At 37.3% G+C, this 25569-nt stretch overlaps 1 protein-coding gene across 1 annotated transcript in view; it reads right to left on the reverse strand.

Moving 5' to 3' along the window:
- Positions 1 to 25569, reverse strand: part of LRRC2 (leucine rich repeat containing 2) — a 66786-nt gene that overhangs the window by 23010 nt on the left and 18207 nt on the right. Inside the window, exons 3-5 of the mRNA XM_075079137.1 lie at positions 23552 to 23762; positions 16991 to 17147; positions 5193 to 5329 (exon numbers count right to left, since the gene is read on the reverse strand). Coding sequence (XP_074935238.1) covers positions 5193 to 5329; positions 16991 to 17147; positions 23552 to 23762 — 505 coding nt within the window. The remainder of the gene's footprint in view (positions 1 to 5192; positions 5330 to 16990; positions 17148 to 23551; positions 23763 to 25569) is intronic.

Below are 25569 nucleotides of genomic sequence, written 5' to 3' on the forward strand. Positions count from 1 at the left end.
TTAACTGGGTGATTCGGTAAAAAACTGTAGAAAGCAATAGTTTCTGAAGGAAGCTCAGCTCAAAGTAAAGTCAGAGCAGTTTTTACACAAACCTGTGCTGGTTTTATTCCTAGAAAAAAAGATTCGTTTCATAACGTGTATTAAAATAGCAATAAGAACTCTATCCAATAGTTAAAATACAAATACCAACATCATACTAATTCTTAAATTCACACACAGAAAGTACAAAAAGTTTAGAAACAAATCAATCCATCCCTCACCTTCTCTCTGCAGCTACAAAGTATAGTACTCAGTATAATCCCACTATGCTAGGAGAGGGACTGGACAACACACGGTCCGTGCCACTCCTGAGCATCTTAGCTACAGAAACAAATTCATTTCCACAGAGGAGTCTTATCAGCTATGTGTTGTCTCAGGGAAGGTCGTGCCCTAAACTTCACAGTGCATCTTCCCCTGATGAGCTTAGTTACTGAGGTACAGAAGTATCTGTTACAAACTGGCTGCATAAATGTAATACCACATAAGTTACCTTTTCTGACATTCACATTTGATTTCAATTTATATTTTCACTTATGTCCGGAGAAAGGCATTCTTAATTAACAAATGTTGTTAATACAGATTTGAATTTAACTGCAGATCCATAAACCTTTTCTGCCAAAGGACTTACTTTGCAACTAATACTAATCAAATATTGAAGATAAATTAACTTTTAAAAATATAAAAATGTTAGACATCCAACAGTAGAAGAGAGAAAAATAAATTGAAAAGTAGACATTGAATAAGCTTGCTCTTCTTTAGGAGTAGTATGGAAAGGTATGAAATCCTAAGCCTTGATAAAGTAAAAGTTGACAGCACATACCCTCAATTTTTTTAATGAAGCATCAGATTAAATTACTTTAAGATTCAGTGAAATGACTTACAGAGTGCTGGAAATGGCCTCTGAAAACAGGGAAAGAGCATTCTACAAGAATTGGGCAGACAAGCGAGCAGTCTACTTGTCTCCTGATGCTATGCCATGAGGCCTGTCACTCAAGGCATGGCTCCAAAGCACACCCAAATAGAAATACTGACAAAAGTCCAAGTACTGGACATACCTGTTCCTAGTAGACTGATACAGCCACTCCATGAAACAAGTTACATTAGGCCAAGCAGAATGCCATGGTGTGGGTTTTTTATCCCTAAACACTGAGAAAACCCTTCCAGATATTGAATATATTAACAGAGAATGAAGACTCACAAGATTTCAGTTTTGCTAGAGCATCTCAATCATAGCATACCTCAGCTTTGAACAGCTGCATTGAAAAATAAAATTTCTAGATTAAGAAGACAAGTATACATACTGGAAACCTCTTTAACAACTGTAGTTTACCTGAAAAGTAGTACAAGATAAAGGTGCTTGGCATCTTGTCTTTCCTGAAGTTTCCTTGTTCACAAAACAAATTAACAGACTTCACAGACATCATAACTGTCTGTGAATTTCCTGTGTGGCTGACTGACAAATTCAGGCACAGAAACAACTAATATGCCAGCAAAAATTTATACACACAGATTAGGAACTTCAATTCAAAATGGGCATTTGGTGACACTGTATGTTTTTCTGTAGTAACCTACTTTCACCCTCTACCACTTCTTGGTAGCAACAACACTCATGTGTTATATGATCCATCTGATTGACATACCACCCACTAAATTAACTCATCATATAATATTTTATATCTATTTAAAAAAAATAAACAAACTAAACTCTTTTCCTAAGAAAGCAAACTAAACAACCAAATAAATTAAAAGCGTCAAGACTTCTCTATTTTTTGCACCTGTCATAGAGAAAATGTATAGAAAGGAAACAGGGAGACTGATTACTGAAGATGTAGTTCAGTCTCAGAGTTCTGATGATCTCATAAACCTTTATGCGTCTGTCAAAAATGCTTGACTGAATTACCAGCATGTTATCAATCTCTTTGAATCCATTTTTGTATATGTTATATGTGTCTCTCTGGCCATTATTCTGTGTAGAAGACCAAGGTAAAATTAGACTTTGATCATTTCTGCTGGGCTGAAGTTTGACTTTATTTCTTTCAAGTAAGTTTTACACTGGAGAATACTGTTGCTGCTCTCATACATTTCTTTAACCTTCCCAGAAGAAAATTTAAAGATTTGAAAGTCAAATAAAAATTGAAATTCCTAAAAGATGATAAACAGGAAATATTTTTAGCAACTCTCTACCTTGGTTTGTGTATCAGTTGTCAAGTTTTCTCTTTTTTTCCTAAAGTTGTAAAGGGAATGAACCCATTCACCTACCAAAATGGAGCTTGCATGTACTTGCTCATTTATACTCTCCAGTTGCTGTTCTCCAATACACAAGAGAGAACAATGACCAACCCTCATAAGCGTTTCACAGGATTAATAGTTGTTAGTAACAATAGTATTGGGTAATAATTGATTTAAACTGTCTAACTTGGAGTCATAAACACTTGTATTATGAGTCTGTGGCAAGGTGCTGGCAGCATTGGGGCTGCAGGGTGGATTCTGTGGCAAGAGACCAGGGGCTGCCCCATGCTGGACACAGACACTTCCAGCCACCTGCAGTGAACTCAGCACAGGACACAGCCAAGCCCCTCAGCCAAGTGTGTGGTACCACTCTAAAAATTTATTTAAGAAAGGGGAAAAAATGCCAGAGAAAGGAGGAGGGAATAAAAAGAGTGAGAAAAAGCAGAGGGAACATCAAAGTCCAAGCAGGAAGAGGGGGAGGTGCTCCGTGGTGAAGCAGATCACAGTACTGCTCATGAAAGACCCACACTGTTGCAGGTGGATATTCCTGAAGAAAGTGCAGCCCATAGAGACCCCACACTAGAGCAGAGGAAGTGAGGAGGAAGAAGAACCAGATAGAAACCTCTGTGTACTGGCTATAGCTCCCCCCACCTCCCTGCACCACTCGGCTCGGAGAGGAATCTGGATTGAAGGAATGAAGTTGACCTTGGGAGAGCAAGGAGGAAAGTTGTTGTTTTAATATCTTTGTTTCTCATTACCAAAATATATATTGGCAAATATCAAATTAATCTTCCACAAGTACAGTCTGTTTTGCCCACAACAGTATATGGTAAACAATGTGTCTGCATTTTCTCTCAACCCGTGAGGTTTCTTATCCTATTTTTCTCCGAATGTCGTGCTGAGGAGGGGGAGGGAGTGAGCAGCTGGGTGGGTGTTTTGCTACTAGCCAAGGTTAGCCCACCACAACAGCACTTCACAGTGTCTTTCTGTTTTCACTTCTTAGACTGTTCAAACTAACTCAATACTTTAATTCATTAAATAGTTACCTGGCAGTGACTGCCACCTTTTGCCCATCTGAGAATCAACCATTAAATACCTATTACATTAGCAAGGATGCCAAAGCAATTGCTCTGAATAACATCAGCCATATTGAGTACACCGAAGGCCAAACACTTTGCAGCAATTTAAATCACTTGACAAAACTGCTCGTTTAACTGTATGTTCAGCTTCCAAAGCTGCCCTTGAAATGTTGATTCTGGGAAACTAATTTTATAAACTAAATCAGAAGAGTTTGCATAGCCTACCTCCCAGGTCACTGCAAGTATACATTAAGTACCAGCCTCCAGAGAAACAAGGAAACAAAATAGACAGTGGCAGTATTTTTCTTCTTGACCTTTTAGACCATGCTGGCATGAGGTTGCTCCCAGTTTTTGTGGTTAATTAGTGACTTTCACATCTCCAAGTTTTTTCCATAGGTTTTAAGTGAACCATTAGCCTACACTCAGTTTTCTTGGCTTTCAATCCCATTAAATAGGAGACTGCCAGGAAGGAACAACATTTTTGAGTTTTCCAAGAGAAACACTGGTCTCTTGGGGTTCAGCCCTAGAAAGACTTACATGCACAGTTAGGTTTACATGCAAAGGCTGCCCATAATGCATAGACATGGAGAAGCCTTTGCACTACAAGGCCTTTAGAAGCAACTGGGAAAATACTTATTGATTTTAACATACCAATGATAGGAGCTAAATTCACTGTTCTAGTCCACAGGTTTGAGCATAATCACTTTTCCTAGATTCTTAAATTTAATTCCTTTGCCTGTTAAGGATATATGTCTTTCTGAATCCGCTATGGTTCCTTTTTACCAGTTAAGTTTTATCTGGTTTGTCCCCTATCTTTGCTATATAAAAGAGGCAGAGAGGAAGAAGAAAGGAGACCTGCAGTCTTTGTGCTGTTGCTAGAATTTCAGTGCAGTGTCCACTTATTATGTGAAGCAAATGTTCGTCCTTTGTTTCTGTTTCCTTCACATTATTTTTTAAAAATTCTTTTCAGATAAACTACCTTACAGTGAAAAGTCAGAGGGGAAAGTTAATTACTGTTTGCATTTCCTCAGAACAGAACATAAGCAAGGCCAAACAAGATCTTGCATAAGTTTAATCCACTCCAACATTGTCTGTAAATCGCCAGTAACAGAAGTTCAGAGAAAAAGTAGGAATCAGTAAAGAAGAGACTGACACTTTTCCCTAGAGGTCCTCCCACTCATCCTGCAGGAATCAGGATATTAAGAACCTGAGAAATACAGATGACATCTGAAACTGTGGTTAGGTACCAGCAATGGTTTCATTTCTCTGTGAACAATAAGTCTCAGAGCAGCTGCAGCAGAGAGCAGTTATGCATCCAACACAAGAAACAATGTTGGTGCATGCCTGGGAGTCCTTTTCTCAGTCTTTATTATATATTCATACCATGCCTCACACGTAATATCCCTTTCAGACAGATATTTATGCTCATAGCAACATGCAGTCTTGTTTATAGAACTCTCCATAATCTTTTTAGAGGAAAGCAGACACTGGGAACAAATGAAGGTTAGTGTGTGAATTTGACTGTCTAGATGCACTTCACTTTCACAGAAAATAGCTATTTGCAGCCTTCTCCTTATCACCACTGGCCAAATCCCCTTTGGGGTCATGTCCTCCTTCATATATCAAAATAAATACAAGCAAAATTTAGTCACTTGAAAACCAAAACAAGAAGCTTGGCCCGTTTAACTGCTGCTAAAGTATTTTCAGAGATATTACTACTAAAACATTATTGCTAAAAACTGCAAGGAATGTGATTTAATCTGTTAAGAAAAGATTTTAAGACTGTGATAAAATACCTTATAAGACAAATAAAAAAGATGGAAGAAACATAGTTTGTTATCTTACTTCAAATGGGAGCTCTGTTATTTCCATATTTCCAGACAAATCCAGTTTTTCCAGATTCTCACATTCACCCAGTTCTGGAGGGACTGACTTCAAATTATTGAAACTCACATTGAGCACTTTGAGGTTTTTTAAGCAGCCTGTGAGGGAAAGATAATTAAAAACAGCTCATTAAAAAAATAAAAACTTGAAAAGAGAAAGTAAAAGTAAAAGACATACTCAGTTTAGCAAAGAAAAAACTCTTTAACATGACAATGACTAAGAGATTAATACATATTTCTGCAGTGGTCACTAACACTGGGGGAGGGAGGCAGCGATAGCGTTGTGTTGCACTCATATGGACTTCCCTCAGTCAGCAATGGTTTTGGTAAGAGTTTGAAAGGAAGCAGTGAAGACATGCATAGATTTTTATTTTACCAGAGATGAGATACCTATTGACCTCAGTTGAAACTACAGAAGTTGACTTTTGGTTTGGCCACTTTAGGAAACTAGCTTGCTAATGGAAAAGCATCTTAGTACTTTTTACAGAATCTGTTCATTGGGAACAATCACTCCTACTAAACTTACTTCATCAAGAATTCTGTCTTTGGTATCCAGCATTACATATTTATGATTATAAAAGATAATGGACCTGTGTATTCGTTTCATTGTTTTCTTTATTGCAATTTATCATCCTTGCCAGCCTTAAAATCTACATTTAGTCTCATTGTACTTTCTGTTTCTTCAATTTGTAGCATTACATAATCTTCAGTAAAAACAGGTTTAGAAACATCATTAAAATGCAAAATGTATTATACAGACAAAATGCAAATCATACAGTGAGATAGTCAAAGGGGAAGGAAGTAAGCAATTTGAATGTATCAAACAGCTGATGTGTTATCAAATGGATCCTTAAACACATAACAAAATTAGAATATCCTATGGACAGCTGTGCTGTTCTGTTACATGGACGTTCATAAAGTCACAGAATCACAAAATCACAAAATGGTTTCGGTTGGAAGGGACCTTCAAAGAGCATCTAGCCCAAACCCCCATCCAACCTCACTTTGAACACTTCCCATGATGATGCATCCACGACTTCTCTAGAAAACCTGTTCCAGTGTCTCACAATCCTCACTGTAAAAAATTTCTTCCTTAGGTCCAACCTAAATCTACCCTTTTTCAGTGTAAAATCATTGTCCCTTGTCCTGTCACTGCAGGCCCTGGTAAAAGGTCTTTCTCCATCTTTCTCATAAGCCCCCTTTAAGTACTGAAAGGCTGCAATAAGGTCTCCCCAGAGAATAAAGTCCTTAAGCTTCTCATCTCCAGGCTGAACAACCCCAACTCTCTCAGCCTGTCCTCATAAGAGAGGTGTTCCAACCCTCTGACCATTTTCATGGCCCTCCTCTGGACCCACTTCAACAGGTCCGTGTCTTTCTATTATGGAGGACCCCAGAACAGGATGCAGTACTCCAGGTGGAGTCTCACAAGCATGGAATTGAAGGGGAGAATCCCTTCCTTCAACATGCTGGCCACACTTCTTTTGATGCAACAGAGAATACAATCGGCTTTCTGGGCTGTGAGTGCACATTGCCAGCTCATACCCAATCTCTCATCCACAAGTATCCCTACGTCCTTCCATGTGAGGCTGCTGTCAATCCCTTCATCCCCTAGTCTGAATTGATATTGGAAATTACCCCAATCCAGGTACAGGATCTTGCAGTTGGCCTGTTGACTTTCATGATATTCATATGGGTCCACTGCTCAAGACTGTCAAGGTACCCCTGGATGGCATCCCTTCCCTCCAGTGTATCAACTGTACCACACAGCTTGGTAACATCTGCAATTGTCCCCTCTAATCATTGATATTCCTGTGGTACTCTCCTTAAACCACTGACAAGAGTATAGCATTCACAAGGAGAAGCACCAGTAGAAAACTTATATGCAATTCAGCAGCTGGAAATTGGGAAAGAACAGCATCTGTGTCAACAGATTCTCAAAGCAGACTATACATCAGCAAACAAAGACAAGACATTCACAAGATTCACAATTTTATATTACATCAGTCTTCTATTTACAATCAAGTTTTAAAAAAGGACCTGGCATTTCATGGGATTTGGATGACACGAGACAATTTCTTTACAGTAAATCTCAAGAGCTGAAAACAGTGTCATAACAGTGAGCTTATCCTTAAGGCACTAACGCTTAGCTAAACTCCCTCCAAAGCACAAGCTGTTTTAGAGTTGCTCACCTTTTGCAATGTGTGGAAATTCTTACTGGAGGCCAGATGGTACTTCCACAGAAAAGGACAGAGAAGAAAAGTACGGAATTGAAAGCCCTTCCTTTTTTTCTCTGAGAAATTGCTCTTGGCAGAGGCAGAGGCATGCAGTTTGGTGACCAACACTAGTAGCCACCAAACCCCACAGCACTTTACATAAATCCCAGAGTACCCCTCGGACACAACATTGTTTTCAAATGATGGCTGGACCATCCAAATCTTTCTCACAGGTGGCAGACAAGTTGTACATGGTAAGAACTCCATTATATTAATCTCTACATAAAGCAACAGAGAAGAAAAAACTTCCACTCAGCTTCCCCCCAGCTTTAGCTCTGCCATAAATAGAAACTGAGGTATATTTCAAAATTCAACTGTCCTTTTAGGCAGGTAACCTTGTCTTTCTTATTCGTTGTGAAGTGCTGTTTTAGTTTAAAAAGCAGAAGCAAAATTTTCTGTAAGACTACAACAAGCGTTGTTTTGGCAGTACATTACTCTCCTACAAGGGTCACTGGGGCTGGTGCAAGAGAGTCATAAAAGCAACTTAATGGTATAAATGTGTGAACCACCTTATTTCTGGATTTTTAAGCACTTAAAAGTAATAAAGCTTAGCCTACCCATGACGAAGCCTTACCAGGTTTAGTATCACAATGTAGGCAAATGAAGGTATTACATCACACGCTACGCAGCATAAACAGCAACTTACCACCTTACTGCAACAAAATAATCACTGAAGCAGAACTGCCTTAAAATAAAATAGAGAATCAGAGAATCACAAATTAATTCCTCATCCAATTAATCCCTCAGTGAAGGACAGCAAATCCCATTGGAATGAAAAAGGAACTACTTACTCATTAGCATTGGAAGGTTTTGTCTTTTCTTAAAAGAAAAGGATTTTGGACAGGATATTGTACTAGGTCTGTCTGAAATTGAGTTAATTTTCTTCATAGCAGCCCATATGGTGCTACGTTTTGGATTTGTGACCAAACAGTGGTGATAACACACCAATGTTTTCGCTATTGCTAAACAGTACTTACACAGCATGAAGACCTTCTGTTCTTTCTCACTCTGCTGCCCCAGTGAGTCAGCTAGGGGTGTGCAAGAGGCTGGGAAGGGACAGGGTTGAGACAGTGGACCTGAACTGACCAAAGGAATATACTATAGCATATAACATCACGTTCAGCAGTAAAAGCTGGGGATGGGGGAGGAATGGGGGGGGAGTTTTCTAAAGTGGCTATTGCTCGGGGACTGGTTCATTGGTCAGCTGGTGGTGAGTGATTGCTTTTGCATCACTTGTTTGTTTGTTCTTTTGTTTTTCTTCATCCTGATGCACAAATTTTCTCACTTTTGCCCTTCCAATTCTCTCCTTATCCTGCTGTGGAAGACTGAACTAGTAGCTGCAGGGGGCTGAGCAAGCTGTGTGAGGTTTAGCTGCCTATGAGTTTTAACCCAAAACAGATGTATTTGCTAACTTTTCAGCCACTGAAATTTCTGCTTCTCAGTCCTATTAGTAGCTGGAGAACTCATGCAGGCAAGGTACCTAGTGTCACCAACATCCTAGTCACCCTCTTGTCTAACTCTGCTCAGATGATGCATCTCTGATGCATAACTAGAAGACATGGAACAGAATTGCATTTTAAAAAAAAAATCACAAATATTTAACAGCCTTTCTGGGCAGATTGATGGAGACAAGCACAGCTTCCCTTTCTGAATTTCATGCCTTCTGAAACCATGGTTTTTCAAGCTTTTTTCTCCTTTCACAGGTTCTAACATATATGTCATTGCTCACAGTACGGTTTTTCCCAGCTTGCATGTATGAGAAATTAGTTATGTCACCTGACAGCTGAGCAGTCATCAATAATTAACCCTCCCTCTAGGACCATAAAACATACATAGGACTTTCCAGGACCTTCTGGATTAAACCATTACACCACCACTTCACATAATCCCATTTTTTGATTTATCACATTCCATTTTAGAAGTAGTTTGGGTTTTTTACATCCACTGCCCTTATGGAAAAACAAAGTTGCGGAGTTTCAACTTTTTCATGATTTGTAATGGTTTTCAGATTTCCAGTCTGAATATATTCATAGAAGTTTTCTAACCATTACTTCTTTTGCCAATTTTATCTTTGAATAGCTCTTTTCCTTCCTTGTGTTTACTTCTCTTATATTTTCATAGGTAGCAGGCATATCAGAATTTATTTTACTAGCCTGAATAAGCCAATTCTTCAAATCTCCTCTCACAAAATAAAAATTCCCCTTCTCAAATGGTCTTAATAGACTTCTTTTTCATCTGTTCCCATCTGAAATAACTTTTCTTGAATCTGGGTGACCACAACTTCATGTGTGTATCATCCTGGATTGTCCTTCTGTGACTGTTAGATTAGAAATTTTGTTTCCTCATTTTTCATTCAGAAATCAAAACTTATTTGCATTTAATGAACTAATGACCTGCTGCACCAATTATTAGCTCCTGAGTACATGATCTTGAACTCTGCAGTCATTAATTTAATCTGTCTACTTTTTTAGAAGCCCACTTTCTCATCCAGCTTTTCATATTTCCTCTTGTTTGTGCAGTGACAATAACACCCAAACTATGCCAGCAGAAAATTTCTGTATCCCAGTTCTTCAAAATTATTAAGAAATAAACTCAATGCTGATCCTAGAGAAAGTCCAAAAATTATCTTTCTCCTGACCAATAGCTTCTCTTTCCAAACAATTGCCTTTTGCCTCTGCTTTAGCAGGTCCTTTGTTCATTTTTACAATTGTTGCATCAAAATCCATTTTCTTAGATTCAAACATTCATTTTCCATAGTTCATTGTATCAAATGCTTTATGGGGTGCCAGATAGACAAGATCTACTACCTGAAGTTCAATCTTCTCAAAAGAAAGACAGAAACAAAATGAGTTGGGCACAATTTGTTTTTCCTTTATAAATTTTTTATTTCAGCCTAGTTTCTGTTCACCTCCATGTTTCTAATTACTCCCTCCTCTAAAAGAAACTGTTTAAAATTCCTACAAGCAACAATCTACGCGGGGTAAAATTAGGTTATATGAGTTGCCTGAGTGGTAATCCAGGTTAAAGACTGAGATCTTTTCCTTTCTCAGACAAAAGGAATGAGACTGTCATTCTCCTTTTCCCATAGACCTGTTACACAAGGCTGTTATCTTTGTCAGAGAAAGAACACAAATATAGAGTATAAAACAACATTCTTGACAATCCAAGATTCTCAAATCCAGGGATCTTGGCTGAAGGAGTGCAAAACTGGGGAGCAATGAATTCCTAAATAACCTTCAAACACCACGGGCATTGTCAGTAAGATTCCAGCCATTCTCACCCGCATTTGGAGTTTATTGCAATAAAATCTTGGGGGTTGGGGGGTGGAGAAAGGGTGAGGGGAGGGGGATGGTAAAGCAGTATGAATGAGTTTCACTACCCTGTGATCTGTATTTAGGGGCTTATTTATACCTTCTTAGTGCAGATGTTCTCCACCCTCTTAGGTATGGTGCCCAGCCACCACCAGGCTTAGTAAGCATGCAATACAGCCATTGAGGCAGCCTTAGGAGGGAACAGAGGAGGTGATACCCCCCTTCACAGCTGCACAAATGTAGAGCAGGATTTGACCGCCACACCTGTGACCTATATATTCAAGTAATACTCAAGCACAGCTTCTCAATTAAAAGCAGTAATAATAAAATTGTTGCTACTACAACGCTGTTGTTAATTATGCTTAATGGCACAGAATTTTCAGTTCTATTAAAAAATGCAAATTAGGGAAAGGCAGTAAAAGCAGCAATGGAATCCATGGCTTCTCTGGCAGTTTCACAATTAAGAATATTTTATTTTTAAGTAGGAGCTGCAATGCCATAGTTGTTGCCCAAGATAACATTTATTCCCAGTTTAAATTTTTAATTCATTATTTTAAAAAAATTAAACCAGTAATTAAGCTTTATAATTTCTGATGGGCAATGCAGCATAGTAATAATGATAATACAACTTCCCCATTTAGACAAGCCTACATTAGTGCTTCTAACAAGCTGCCAGAGACAAAATACAGAAGAGGTTACAGAGAACCTCAGTATTATTAAGGATCTCATTCAATGCAAATGCAGATCCACTTGTATAAACTGGAGTAAAACGCAAAGCATATTTTTGCAATGATCTGGTAGCAGCTTCCTATGTGCCAAGACTAATAGACTCCAATTTCCAGTCTTCTCTGCTGAATCAGTGACATTGCCTTTGATTTATCTGAAAGGAGACACAGATGTTCAAGCTTACAGGTAACAGTTAACAATTTCTTTTTCCTTCTGCTCAAAGCAGCCAAGTAAAGGAGGGGTACAGACTTCCTGAACTCCTTATAACAAAATTGCAGGCCTTATAAAAGTTGTAGGCCTTATAAAAACTGTAGCACAGTAACAGATTGACCCTGGGCGAGTAAAATTTCATTCTTTAACCAACCTTCGTGTGTTCAATTAAAAAAGAGTTAAACATGTTAGGAAAAATTTCAGGTGACTACTACAAACACAAAATAAAAAGGATAAAGCTTGGGATCTCAGTCTGTGGTAAGAAGAGTATTAGTACAACTGGGGGGGGGGCGTGGGGGGAGCCTTTTTTGTAGCAAAATAGAGGTAGAAAAATATAAAGTTCTTGGGGTCTGAATGGTAGACCAAGATACCGTCAAGGAAAAAGTGTAGAGTGAGGGTCTACTGACTGAGAGGGCTGAAAAAGAAATTTATGAAAACAAAAGTGCAATGATCTGAACTGAAGATATCTTGGTAGATCAGAAATTATATGGAAAATTATGTGACTTCCTTTTTTCCTGTGAGCAGATAAGCTGAGACATGGATGCTGATTTCCCTGGGGATCCCAAAAAAAAGGGTGTATCTCCCAAGGGCAGAGTATAAGCTCAGTCTCCAGGCTGGAAAACTCTTTCTGAGCATCAGAAATAAACATGGAGTAAACTGTTTAGGAAGGGTAGAAAAATACATCTTGATTGCCTTCGAAACTGAAAAAGCTTTTTCTCAGAGAAAACTTTTCCATCATAACTAGAATGGTGTGCACAGCCTCTAACATTCCCACTGTGACTCAAGTGAAGACTGAGAAATAAACTACAGAGTTTGCTAATACCAATCTGCTCTGTGCAGGAGGATCATGTTCTAACACTGTTATATATAATGTAGTTACATAAATCAATATGACAAAGTCAATAGATAGGAATCTTTCTGCAAAAATAATTTATGTAATGAGTAGTTTTCACGGCAGTGTTTACAGTCTGAGCTCAGTACCCAATGGCAGTATTTAAAATCCTTTCAAGAAATTCAGCTTAATAAAGTACTGGCCTTTGCAAGAACAAATGATGCTGAAATTTGTTAAAGCAGTGTGTTTGTATTACATTTTAGTACAATATTCCAACTTTTTGACAGCTTAAGCAAATTAATAAAAAAGATCATTTCCTCTCTAGGTGGTCCAACAAAAAGTACAGGACTGTATTTCTGTGATGCACTAACCAAGGGTTAAATTCTGAGACGCTTACCAGCTGTTCCAGTATGAGCAAGCCATCCTTTGAGGAGCGAGCCTTAAAGCAACTGGCATCCTCCTAAAAACAGTCAACTTGCAGCAGAGGTGTTTAATACTTCCCCTTCAAACGGGAAATACAAACAAAATTTTCCTCAGTTGTATACAAGACTGAGCTGCTGGGCAGGTAATATTCAATACTGAATAAATGACAAGGGTAAGAAATCAGTCTGACAATTCTCAGAACTAGACTGCATTTAAACAGAGAATATACATTTTCTTGTTGGAAAATTATACATCAGCACACTGGGAATCTTATTAATAGAAAAAGCTATTTTAAGTATCTAGAAGTCATTTAACACTGTATTACTTATAGTTTTCCCCTCTGAGTTGTAAGAAATTGGATTAATGGTATGCACAAATGAAATTTTATACTATGAGGTAGGGAGGAGACCAAAAATATCCCTGTGATTTTTTCTTAAAATATATCTTAAAAGCACAGTTATTTTTCTTCTTAAGTATTTGGCATATCAAAAATGTGAGAGAACATAATGAGGTACAAAGGTTTTATTAACAGATCTTTGAGATGTTTTATGAATAATTTGTGGGACAAAAAAAGTTCTGATATAGCCCCACTATCCCATCACAGCATAAAAGCTTTGAGATCACATGAAAATGCAGTTCACTACTTCCTGTGTGAATATGGGAATATATACTATCAGATATTTTCAGTTACAGTAATTACTAATGTAATAGCACTCACAGATATACAGTGACTGCACTGCAGCCATGCAGTCAAAGTCAGAACTGTAAACTCACCCAGAAGCCATTGTCAAAGGACATCCCCTGGCTACATCCCTGCTCATGTTTTTTTCTGTTTTTCCTAGGAAAACCAGACCTGACAACTTTGACACAGACAACAACTCCATTTTGCAGTTCTCTCCATTTTTCTTTACTTGCTTCCCATGAAAATATTTGCTATTCCACAAAAAGAATCAAAGTATTCTCATCTGTCTTCTTATCCAAATTTGATCTGTCAAAGTGCATAGGTGATTATAGCTCAGATATTTCAAATCACACTCATAGAATAGATTGAAGCCTTTCTTCTCTCCGATTCAGATTAAAGCATTCCCTTCTAAATCAGGTAAAATAGGAACATGAACTTCAATTTCTGCAGATATTTTAGTCCAGCAGCTGCTACTGCAGCAATACTTTTTTCACTGAAAATATTCTTATCATCTCATCTCTCACACCTTTAAAGCCCTCTTGTGAGAATCAAAAGTAGTCCTAACATGGCTCACCAGTTTAGCTTCTGCTGGGTGATTTGTTGGTCTAAACTTGGCTTCATTTCTGTCTGAAGATTAAAGACTCAACAGCATGCATGTCCCTGCCAACTTCAACCATCTGTCATTACTCTCAAGTATGTTTTAACTGTGATATTTACCTGCTTGCTGCTGTTTTGTAAATAGAACACAAAATGATGGATACTTTAGCACTTAACCTTTCCCAAGACCTTACCTTCTGATTTAGCACCCAGGCCTCACTCCTTGTTTAGACAGAGCTCCCAAACCAAACACACATTGATTATTTTCCCTGTGATAATTTAGCAGCTAGATGACCAAAGTATGAAAGGTTTCATTTTGAAGCAGCATCCAACACCTTCAAAATGCCCAAGACCTTTCATAATAATGTCCTATTAAAATAATGAACAGTTCCAATACATATTAGCATCTATGTCTGTATGCATATGGAGTACATGAAATAGAAGCATGATCATTTGCAAGCATACCACTTTACATGTCAACCAAGAAAGCATTGTATAAATTGAGATAAAAACTCCGTAATTTATGTCATAACAACAAGGGCAGCTCCATTACATAACTAATAGGTGGTCTATCAACACAGGAAATTCACTAAGACTGACAAGCATTAGGCAGTTTTGGCAAAAAGTGCTGAACAGTTGAGTTGCACAGTCCTGGAGTGGCTTTTTTTGTATTATTTCTTTTTAGCTACATTGGTGAGTCTGTGTCTTTGTCTGAATAGGCTAGAATTACTGCTGTGATGTAGAATTATTGTATAAATAGCAGGTACAGCTAACCAATGTTGTTAATTTTGTTATGTGGTGTCTCAAAATGAAAGGTTCAAGTCCAGTTTCTCCAGAGGAGTGTTCAGTACAGCCATGCTCACTTTCATTTAATGAATCTGAAAACAAGTTTCAGAACAAGAGTTCACTGTTAAGAGGAAGATGGTGAGTGCTATAACATTGTGTTTGAGGCAGGACCTACAGCAAAGAGTTTTCTGATATTCCTTACCCCTTCCAGTCAAATATTTACATAAAAAAGCAGCACCAAAAACATTGAAAGGAAGAAAGCAGCACCTTGGGTATAAGCTAGAGGGATGAGCGTATTGGAGCAGAAATGAATAAATGGGAATAATATGAAAGCTACTGATGAGCAGAAATCACATCATTTAAATGTAATTGAAAGAAAAGTGATTGCTACAAGAAGTAGTTGAAACTTTCTTCCTTGTTTCCCAAGAAAAGTATGACATGGCCTCTACATTACCCTCTGTAGAGAATTTGTTATACTAAAATGATCTGGGTTTGTGCCTTTATTCTGGAGACAGACATAGCATTCATAATCACATTTTTTGGGGGACCATTTTCATTAATGACATGCGATATTACAAGAAGAAAGAAAAAACTTTCTTAGCCTCTACCTGCCTTGATTTTTAAGCATCAACCCCTTAAAACCTTATATTTAATGGTTTAGGATAGCGACTGGAAGGGAACTATACTCTTTCCCCTTTCTTCCATACCACCTGGTAGAAGGTATTTGTCCATGAAGCTCACTGACCACCTGAATTTCACAGTCAAAGTGCTGAAAATAAAGGTTTATTTTATGTCCATTATCTCCTGCTTGTGTTGTTTTCCTGATTTGCTAGTGTGTTTAGCTGCCAGGTTAGACCTATAAAATATATCTTGATGTTAGTGGGAAATTTTCTATGTAAAATATAATGTTAGTAAATAAATCAAAAGCATTAGTGTTATTCTACTAATAGATGGGGAAAAGAGTAGAAAATTCTAGCACTGATTTCTGTTTCAGGGTGCTCTCTCCTTGTTTTTCTTGGTTAAACCTATGGTAACTATGGAGGTGGAGGTTTTAGTCTTTAATCTTTTTTTAAAAAGCTGTTAGGTCTTAGTTTTCATGAGGAATAGCAGTCATGGGGAAAGCTTAGGACTACTGTATTTAAAAATCAAAGGCTGAGGTATTAGTACACCTGGGTATGTGGGCTCAACTATGGGGGCCTCATAGTGGACCCAGTTTCTTCAGTTCTCAAAGGTACCACCAGTTACAGCAACAGTCTTCCTTGTAAGAGCAGTATATCAAAACATTACAGTCTTTCAAACAACCTACTTACATTGTAAGATCAGAAAAAACAACAGAGCCAAACACTAAAATTCTTGTAATTATGTAGCTTAGAATAACAAAGGGCAAAGTATGTAAGCATTTAGAATCTGCTTTTCTAAATACACAATGTCATGTTGGATATACCACTTTATTAAATGGGCATAATTACTGAACTCATCATAAAATTCAAAAGATGGATTTTATGCAACATTTTTGACTCCTTTTTATCACAATCTTAGGTTTCAGTTCATCTTGTCTGAGGTTTACAATTCTGCAATACTCCTATTTTTCTTAACCTGTAAGGAACATAAAACACCACCTGTTCTCAAGAAGAGATTTCCATCTACCTGAATACAGGCAATAACAGCCTTATAGTCAGATACCTAAAATGTGTCATTTTTTTCCCCATGTTTGAGCTCTACTACACACACATGGTATTGCATACAATGCAGCAACTGTAATTACAGTCATAGAGCTGTAAAAATTTAGAGGGGACTATTCACTGGAAACAAGCAAGAAAACAATCAATAAATGAATAAGAGTATCCACGAATGTTCATTTCCCTGCAGTAGAGTTAAATGGCATAAGTATAAATAGCTGAATATTTTGAACCAGCTTACCAATTTCCACTGGGAGATGGTTGATTTGATTTTTTGACAACTCCAGTACTCTCAGATCTTGAAATAATGCAATGTAGGCTGGAATGGTTTGTATCAATGTATTGCACACGTGCCATTCTTTCAGATAGATCTGTTCTTTCAGAGAATCTGGGAATTCCTGTAAATTAAATAAAAACAGGTAAGTAGAAAGCATCAAGTCAGAATTTTGTTCTACCATGTTTCTAAATAGAGGCGGAAAAATTCCACAGCCAAACCTCACCACTTTGCTTAATTATCTTGATGTAAAACAGCAGTTTGCCTAACCCTCAAGAGTTGTTTGCTTTTGGAGGGCATTGCAGCTGTCTGTCACCACATATTCATTTTTTAACTGCTAATACAATCATTTTGCTCTAAAACTGAAACCTATCTGAAGCACACAACCTCTTTGGTGTCTCCCATATTATCTCCTTTTTCCAGCTGGAGGATTTTTTACAAACACATTTCAGTGCTTTAATTCACACATAAAGATGTAGTAAATGCAACATATAATGGAAGAGTGGGTGTACGGAGAATATCTAACTAAGGTTTGTCACAAAAAAAAAAAAAAAGTGTGACTATGTTCTTAATACCTGTTGATTTTTCAAAATTTTTTGCCAAGATGGAACACAGTCCAAGGAACAGAAACATTTCGGATAGGATAAACACACATCACCTTTTGAAAGTCTTTTTTCAAATAAGTAACTTAACTTTCTAAGTTATTTCAGCAATATTTGAAAAGTTTACTAAATATCTTTAGAAAGAATAAAAATACTCAAGTTTTAAACCAGTCCACAACAGCTATTAATTCATGCTTCAGTCATGCAGAATCTTTTTCTTTAAGAATTCAAGTATTGTTCGAAATACACAATAAATTTACTTCTGAATAATTTTCAGGCTATTCTGTTTGTCCAAAGTCTCCATTGTGTAACAGTTACTTAAACTAAACTTTTTAAAGCCTGTAATCCTTAAATAATTGCTTTAATTAATCAGTATTCAGTTCAGATTTACAGACCTGTGTTTGAATTTTGTCATCAAATTCCTTGAACTTGAAAAAGTAAAAAATCAATTCTTAAAGTTGAAGGTCAGATCATTCAAATGCCACTTTTTAAAGCAGCATATAATTTACCAGTTTGTCCTGGGTTTTATATCACTGTGCATTGGTAACACCTGGAATAAATAATCTGGATGAGGTGCTATCGCTAACTCTGCTCCATAAAAAGAGATGTAAGAGTTTCAGCCTTTAATTGCTTTATAACTTCCACATTTGTTTCCTGTGCATGAAGAACACAACACAGTAGGAATTACTAGTTTTCATACAGAGGACATTGCCCACTTTTTTTTTTTTCTTTCTAGATTTCATAGATCCCCCAAGACATTAACAAGAGTGATACATTTTAATTGTTTGGGTTTTTTTAATTCTGAACTTCTGCACTAGGAATAGTGCTACTTAACTCTTAGGTAAATTAAAACATCTAATTGTAATTAGAGATATAGTGCGCTTTTGATCATATGATGTTCTTTCTTTGGTTGCTGCTGTCTCTAATTTCAGTTCTTGTCAAATTTGCACATGCAGACACTTAGCCTATGTTTGTAGTTCTGGCTTGCTACCTGCCCTTCCGTATTTGATATGGATCGTTTCATTTCTTGCTTCATTTTCCCACTAGGTGTATATTGCATTGTGATCCATCTTCTATATTTGCCAGTTTATGGCAGTTAAAAAATAAAATGCCTGAAATGCCTCAGGGCTGGTAATGAGAAATCTCTCCAACTTTCTGGAGTAGGTTTCCACTCCTCCACCTTCAGTGCTGCACATTTTTCTGCAGCAAAAGAAAAGAAGAAATACCAACTGCAAATTCAATTAGTATCGTCTTCCCCACCTGTACAGAATTGAAAATGCAGCACACAGGGTATAGCATTTAGCTGGTGTGTCATAGATGCCACTGTAGGGAAGAACCTTGATACACAGAGAAAGCAGATGCAGAATAGTTATACTGGAGGGAAAAAGATGTCTGGGTAACAGATACCATTTGCCACTCTATTTCTCCGCAGTCCAGGTCTTCCTACTGACTTACTGGGTTTTTGCACTTTGTCACAACAATCTCCAGCTCCTTACTGGCAGATACAGCAGGGAGCAAACGGGAACACTCGCCCCTGTGAAGCCAACGGCCTTTCTGTTCTTGCAGACTGAAGGGCGTCTCCCACAAACATCACCTTGATACATTGGAAACAGTGCAGCACACAAAGCACTCTCTCAGATTACGATCAAGCTCATTCTTAATTTTACAAAACTTAAGCCAAAATATTTTTTAATTATTATTAATGAGAAAAGATTTTGTTTAAATCTTTAGTTCTGTATGAAGGGTAGTTTAAAGCACCAAGATATTCCTGTACAGCAACTGAAATAATTTCAGACACAACTCAAAAGCAGTGAAAAAAGGTTCCATTCTTCTACCAGTTACCCTGAATTACTTTTCTTTCTTGAGATTATTTATTTATATCTTATAATCATATTTACAATTTGCAAATGTAAGCTTACAAGTACTTTGCTGTAATATGTGTTTTTAGCATTGTCCATCTTACACTACATTTTATTTGTGTTACTCAACATAAATTGGTGTGATATTTTGCTTCATTTACAAACTAGATAGGGATGGGAACTGAGATTTGCACAAGCTTTACTTTTGCTTTACTCTCTGATTCCCTTGTGTTCTTTTGTAATCTTCTTCTGCCATGCTAAAGCTGGCAGCCTGCTGATAAATTGCTCCACGAAGACTGGCACTTGGAGGGTAGCCAGTCTTTTGCCTTTAACAGCAAAACAATACCTCAAAATCCTTTGCTTTTGGGAGGGGGGGAAAGGTATTAAAAGGAAATAAATAGCAAACCTACAACCATTGCTGATTATACTATTTCTAATTAGAAGAGAATTTACCTGCTAGACATGAGCCTAAACTAAAACTGTGATCAACGCTCTGAGAAGTTTCAATTCTGTTTCTTTTCCAGCTCTATAGTTTTGTCTGTCATGGGCCAATCCAAAACCTTGGATCCAAATGTCCCTCATCTTTGAAAAAGTTTGGAGCTAGTTCCAAAACCGGTATGTCTCAGGGCCACCGCCATTACCTGACTGGGTCAGGAATTTTATACTTTTTTGAGAAAAAATGTCTGGAAGTTAAAAAAACATAAAAGAGATTTTCTTTGTCCATTCAATGCAGCAATACTACTTTACCATTTATGGCAAATAAATACCTTACTGTCACTAACAGCTGGGAATAACAAATGGAAATTCTCTGTTCTCTGTGAAAATACAGAGCATGTTAGATGATAAAACTGGGAGAATAAATACAAATGTTGCAATTAATTTGCTGCCTTTTTCTGTGAAGAAATGGTATGCAAGAAAGTCATGATTTATGACTAAAGAATTTTACCATCACTCATTCATTTATGTGTTGTACCCATTTGACATTAAAGTTGTTTAAAGAAGCTATGCATCCAGGTCCTCTGCTTAGGTAAAGCAACACAGCCAAGAGCAGTCCTGCTCTGTATCTGAGTGATCATCACCTTTTCTTTGCCAATATGGATATCACAAATTCAAAAATTTGTTTTTCCCAAATATTTTCTGATAATTATTTAAAATTCACTGATCCACCAGAGAATAAGCATTCATTAGTTAGGATAACAAAGTAAACACTCAGAGGGGAAAAACAGAGTTAAAGTGAATTCATTGAAAAATTCATATGAATATTCATGGCATTATTTTGCCACAGCTTTCATTCTGCTCTAATAGCAGTGCTGTTTCTCTGAAGAACTAATTTAATTTAGTAGATACATGTTTACATGTACAAAGGATCTCAATTAGGTGTTTCATCAACTCTCCATCATTCTCTCCTAGGCAACTGATTCAAACATGCAAAGTCCTTATGCAGCTCCTTTTAATCATGGGTTTGCCTGGAAAACTCTCAGATAAATAAATTTTTTTCTGAAACACACCTTGGGAACCTGAAGTTACTTGTGCCATAGTACACCATTCTTATGCTGTCAAGCCCCAAGAGTTTTACAAACACAGGATTTAGGAGGCTCACTGCTGGGGCAATACAACTGGGTTCTTCTGCCCAATTTTTATAAACAAAACAATGAGACAATAGCATCTTTGTAACACACCTACAGTTCTACCACCTAGACAGCCTGGGCACCGATTAGCGCCCGACACAAGCTACCATTCTAATTGGCTGCAACATTGCAAATAACACCGTTAGCTGATCTGTGAATTCAGCTCATTTGCTGCTGAACTTTTGAATGACAGCCCTTACACTGAGACCTATGGGAAGGATGTGGTAAAGCCACTTGCTTTGATCCTGAAAAATCCCTATGCTGGGGATTACTCCTCGGTGAGACTTAACATCACAGCGTCCAGAAAAAGAACTGGTACAGCCCAGAAGCAAGCCCAGTTCTCAAAATTAAATCTGTAAGTCATAGCAGCAACCTACTCAGATTTAGCTATCAGCTGTCTAGAGGATATATTACTGCTTCATTGGTGAGAGGAAAGGGGAAACATAATAGAAATACTTATCAGCTAAAAGCAAGTGAGATAGAGGATCCAGCAGCTGGTTCCCAAATGGACACTTCACAGGGCTGAGCTGTTTGCTGCTGCCAACGGTAAGTGCCCAGCCAACAGCAAACCAAGCTGGTTATGTGCCAGTATAATTGCACAAGCAATCCCAGCTCTGACTTCTCCTACTGTCTGAGTGCTAACTGCTCCAAACTTTCAATTCATCGATGTATTTGTGTGCAAAACATTTAACAAAAATTAAACCACAACTGATACCATAGCTCCCAGCTACGTAACATACAGCCTTCTCTGAGAAAACTGTAACATGTCCACAGGTCTTTTCACATGTAAATTGCCAGCCAATGCAGCTTTGGTTGTACAGTCTGCAAATTCATTTTGCCTAAGTGCGTGTTTTTTTGTGAGAGAGTAATATGGGAAGAGTGTCATGTCTGATTCTGTCTTTAGTTTAGAAGCAGCAGCTGAGATTTTAAAAAACAAAATAAGTGGTATGATCTGTATAACTATATAATTTTTACAAAATTTCTGCAGTACGGGGAAATATATGTCTTTCAGAACCTTGTCAAGTGGATTTACCTGTTTTTTTAAATAATTTTCTGCTGTTAGAGACTGGCAGTGTTCCTGGATTTTAAAGGAGCACTGGTCTTTTCTAAATAAAGCAGCTTTGAATTTACTTTTATCTGCAGACACCTGAACTATGTCACAGTATCTCATTGAAATGGGAAGCCCACTTTAACTAGGCTAGAGCTGGGTAATGGAGACACAGTGGTTGTTTGACATGGCCACAGTGAGCGTATGATATGGAGACAGAAGCAAAACACATGGTGTTTAGGAGTATACTGCTCAAGAGCCATAATGACATAATGAACACAACAGTACACTGATATCTCATAAATGTGATCTTTCAGCATGTCAAACTGAAGCGAAATGCTCTGGAAGCCAGACCAAATTATGATGTTTGATTTTACCTCCTAATGTAAAGATTTGTTTATGGTGACAGAGTGAAATGTTAATGGTTCAGCAAAAGAGAATAAGCAACAGAAAAGTTTAGTTATGCAGCTCTCTGCTCCCTGATGCACTGAAAATATTTGCAGTTGCTGCTATATCAGTGTCTAAGGTCCGGTGTCTACAGGCTGTAATGTCTCTTTTTTTTTCCTCCTACACCTTCATATTCAGGAGCAAATCTGGGAAAACTTATGTTTCAGGTCAATCAAAAGAATTATTTTAGTAAAATTCAGCCATTTTATTGACTGACTTTTTAATTTGCATATTTTGTAATGAAAGTCTCAAAAATATATTTCAAAATTATAAACTACACAACAGTAAAAATTCTAATTTCACTTTCTCATTAATAAACTAGTGTATATTCAAAACACATTTCAGTCAAGTTTTCAACAAATCTAGAAAACTTCAGACCAACTCTAATCCACACTTTGCTGAATTTCAAAACAGCATTAATTCAGAGTTTACTTCCAAACTGCTATTCCACATCAAACACAACTGCAAGTAAAAAGTGCTTTTTTCAGCAAGACCATTGTGTATTGATGCTAATATTAGTTTTGATTTGAACAGAGCTTGAGAAATATATTATCACATCGTCAGAGCAAGAAGACAGATCTCCGAGTAGTAGAAGACATCAACAAGCCAACAAAGCTCAATATTATTTTCATCTCTTTCCATCCATTAGGGAATTTCAGAGAAAGATACCATATTGCAGTATGATTGCTTATACCAATATTTTTGAGAGGGCCAAATTACATGTATCAGTAGAGAATTTAAAATAAACTTAACTACACTGAAATCTAAACCACTAGTTCAGGATAAGATAGGAAATGCTTTTGTCACTTTTAACACTGTGAAAAAGCATCAATTTCATATGCATTGGCCAAAAAAAAAAAAAAAAAGGGTTTGGGGGTTTAAAAGTTACAGTGCTAAGCTACCCAAATTCTTTACAACAGAAATGTATTTTCCGTTATATTTACCGTCCACTGCTCTCCAGAAAGCTGAAAAATAAACTTGTCTTTTTCCTTATTTGGTTTATCTGACAAGGGGTGCCTCTTCTGGAGCTGAGGAGTCTTTCCATAAGTATCCAAGATATTCTCGTTTGTGTCTACAAAGCCATTCTTGAGGTATTTTGATTGAGGAATGCCTTTCTTCCGACACTCTAGTATGAAATTCCATTCCTGCTTTATCCTGAAATAGTGCCAAAAAGGGGTTAGGTAAATCAGTTGAAGCAATATGGGAAATAAATCTTAAAGCTTTATCTTTGTACTAGTACTTACCAAAATATAATAATGTACTCCATGTATTGACCAGTTAAAAAAAAAAAAAAAGGTATTCCTGGAGTCATGCTTAGATTTTCTAGACCTACATAGATTTCTTATGAGCAGGATTTCATTTACTGACTATAAAAAACAGTGACACCCAGGGAATAACAGAAAAGCGGACACTGAGTGCACTGCCACAGAAAACAGCATGAATTATGTCATTTATTTCAATAGGGTAGGAAACACATTCTCACAGAACAAGGTATATGTACAAACAATATGTTCGAGTATAATGATCTATTTTCAGTTTTTACACGTGATCTTCCAATATCATCGTAGAAGGTGAGGTAAAGGTCAAACTTTTCACATGTTAACTAATTTCAGATTCAATTTCAGTGTATCTTTAGGCTCACCTCCAGGGCAAACTTTTACCCATATAACTTCAGGTGCAAATTCAATTTGATATAATCAAGCATTGCCATAAGCACATGCTTTAATTTAAGAGAGATTTATTTCAGCTTAGTCAATTAAGGAACAGGTTGATTAACTGAAGCAAGCCTTCCTTATACCAAAATAAGACTCTGCAGAGCCCCTTGCATCATAAATCTGATCTCACGCTTTAAATGAATCTCATATACCACAAGAATACAGCATTTATGTGCTCTCCACCTTCTAGCAGAAATTTTAGGCTAAAGACTTGAAGAAAACTGACAGGTGAGGAAGGGCATAAAGATCAGGATAATGTGCCTCCTAGAGAAATTCAAAAATGGCATGTCCTAGAAAGAGAATCAGATGCAAGTTTGTAAAACTCAAGTAGGAGGTAACAAAACCTGTACACATATTCCTAGGTAAGCATGGGATCTTCTCTAAAATGCTAAGATGTTAAAACAATGTCACATGAAGCAGAATGTCTGGTTTTAAGTCACATAAAAAACCTCAGTTACAAACTTAGGTACAGGAAGGATCTTCCAACCTCGGTGAAAATAAGTAATTTTTGGACACTTGTAGCAAGGTGTGAGATAGAAACTGCAGGGTAGGGTATATTTATGGGAATATGATAATGTAGATTAAAGGTCATATTTGACTCAATGCTATTAGGGATCAAAACTGCACACCTAAATAAGAAAGGTATTACTGAGACAGCTCTAAACTGCCCAGCACAAATTGTGGCACTTACTAAAACCTTAGGGGATGTTAAAGAGATTGAAAGCAGAGAGCACAGCAACAGCAGGAGACTTCAGCCATCAGCATACACAAAACACATTGCCACACTGCAGGCAACAAAAACTTTTGGAAACCACATATGACTGTTTGTCAGAGCAGCTAGCCCATGAGACCACAAGAGGACCTGATTTAGTTTCAAGGAGCAGCATGCTCTATATGGGCCATCAAAGAACTACAAAAAGCCCTTTCTGTAATAATGACCACAACATATTCCCATGAAACATCTTTGTAAAGAGAAAATAAGGAAAAATGTCTTCTACAAATATTTCAGAGGATGAACTACATAAAACAGTAAAGTTGGTTAAAGGTGTAGCTCACTAAGTGTACCAGGAGAAGGAAGCCACTCAGAGACAGTGGAAGCAATAACTTATCAAGGTATGAAAGAAGCAGTGAAGTAATAAAGAACTTATTGGGAGCTGCAGAAAAGTTACTCATCCTTGGCTTCAGTTTTCACTAGAAAGATCAGTATGCTCTTTACAAATAGACATCTGGAGGACTTTCTGATATTT

This window comes from Phalacrocorax aristotelis, chromosome Z (genome assembly GCF_949628215.1).
Source record: "Phalacrocorax aristotelis chromosome Z, bGulAri2.1, whole genome shotgun sequence".
In the NCBI taxonomy this organism is placed as follows: Eukaryota; Metazoa; Chordata; class Aves; order Suliformes; family Phalacrocoracidae; genus Phalacrocorax; species Phalacrocorax aristotelis.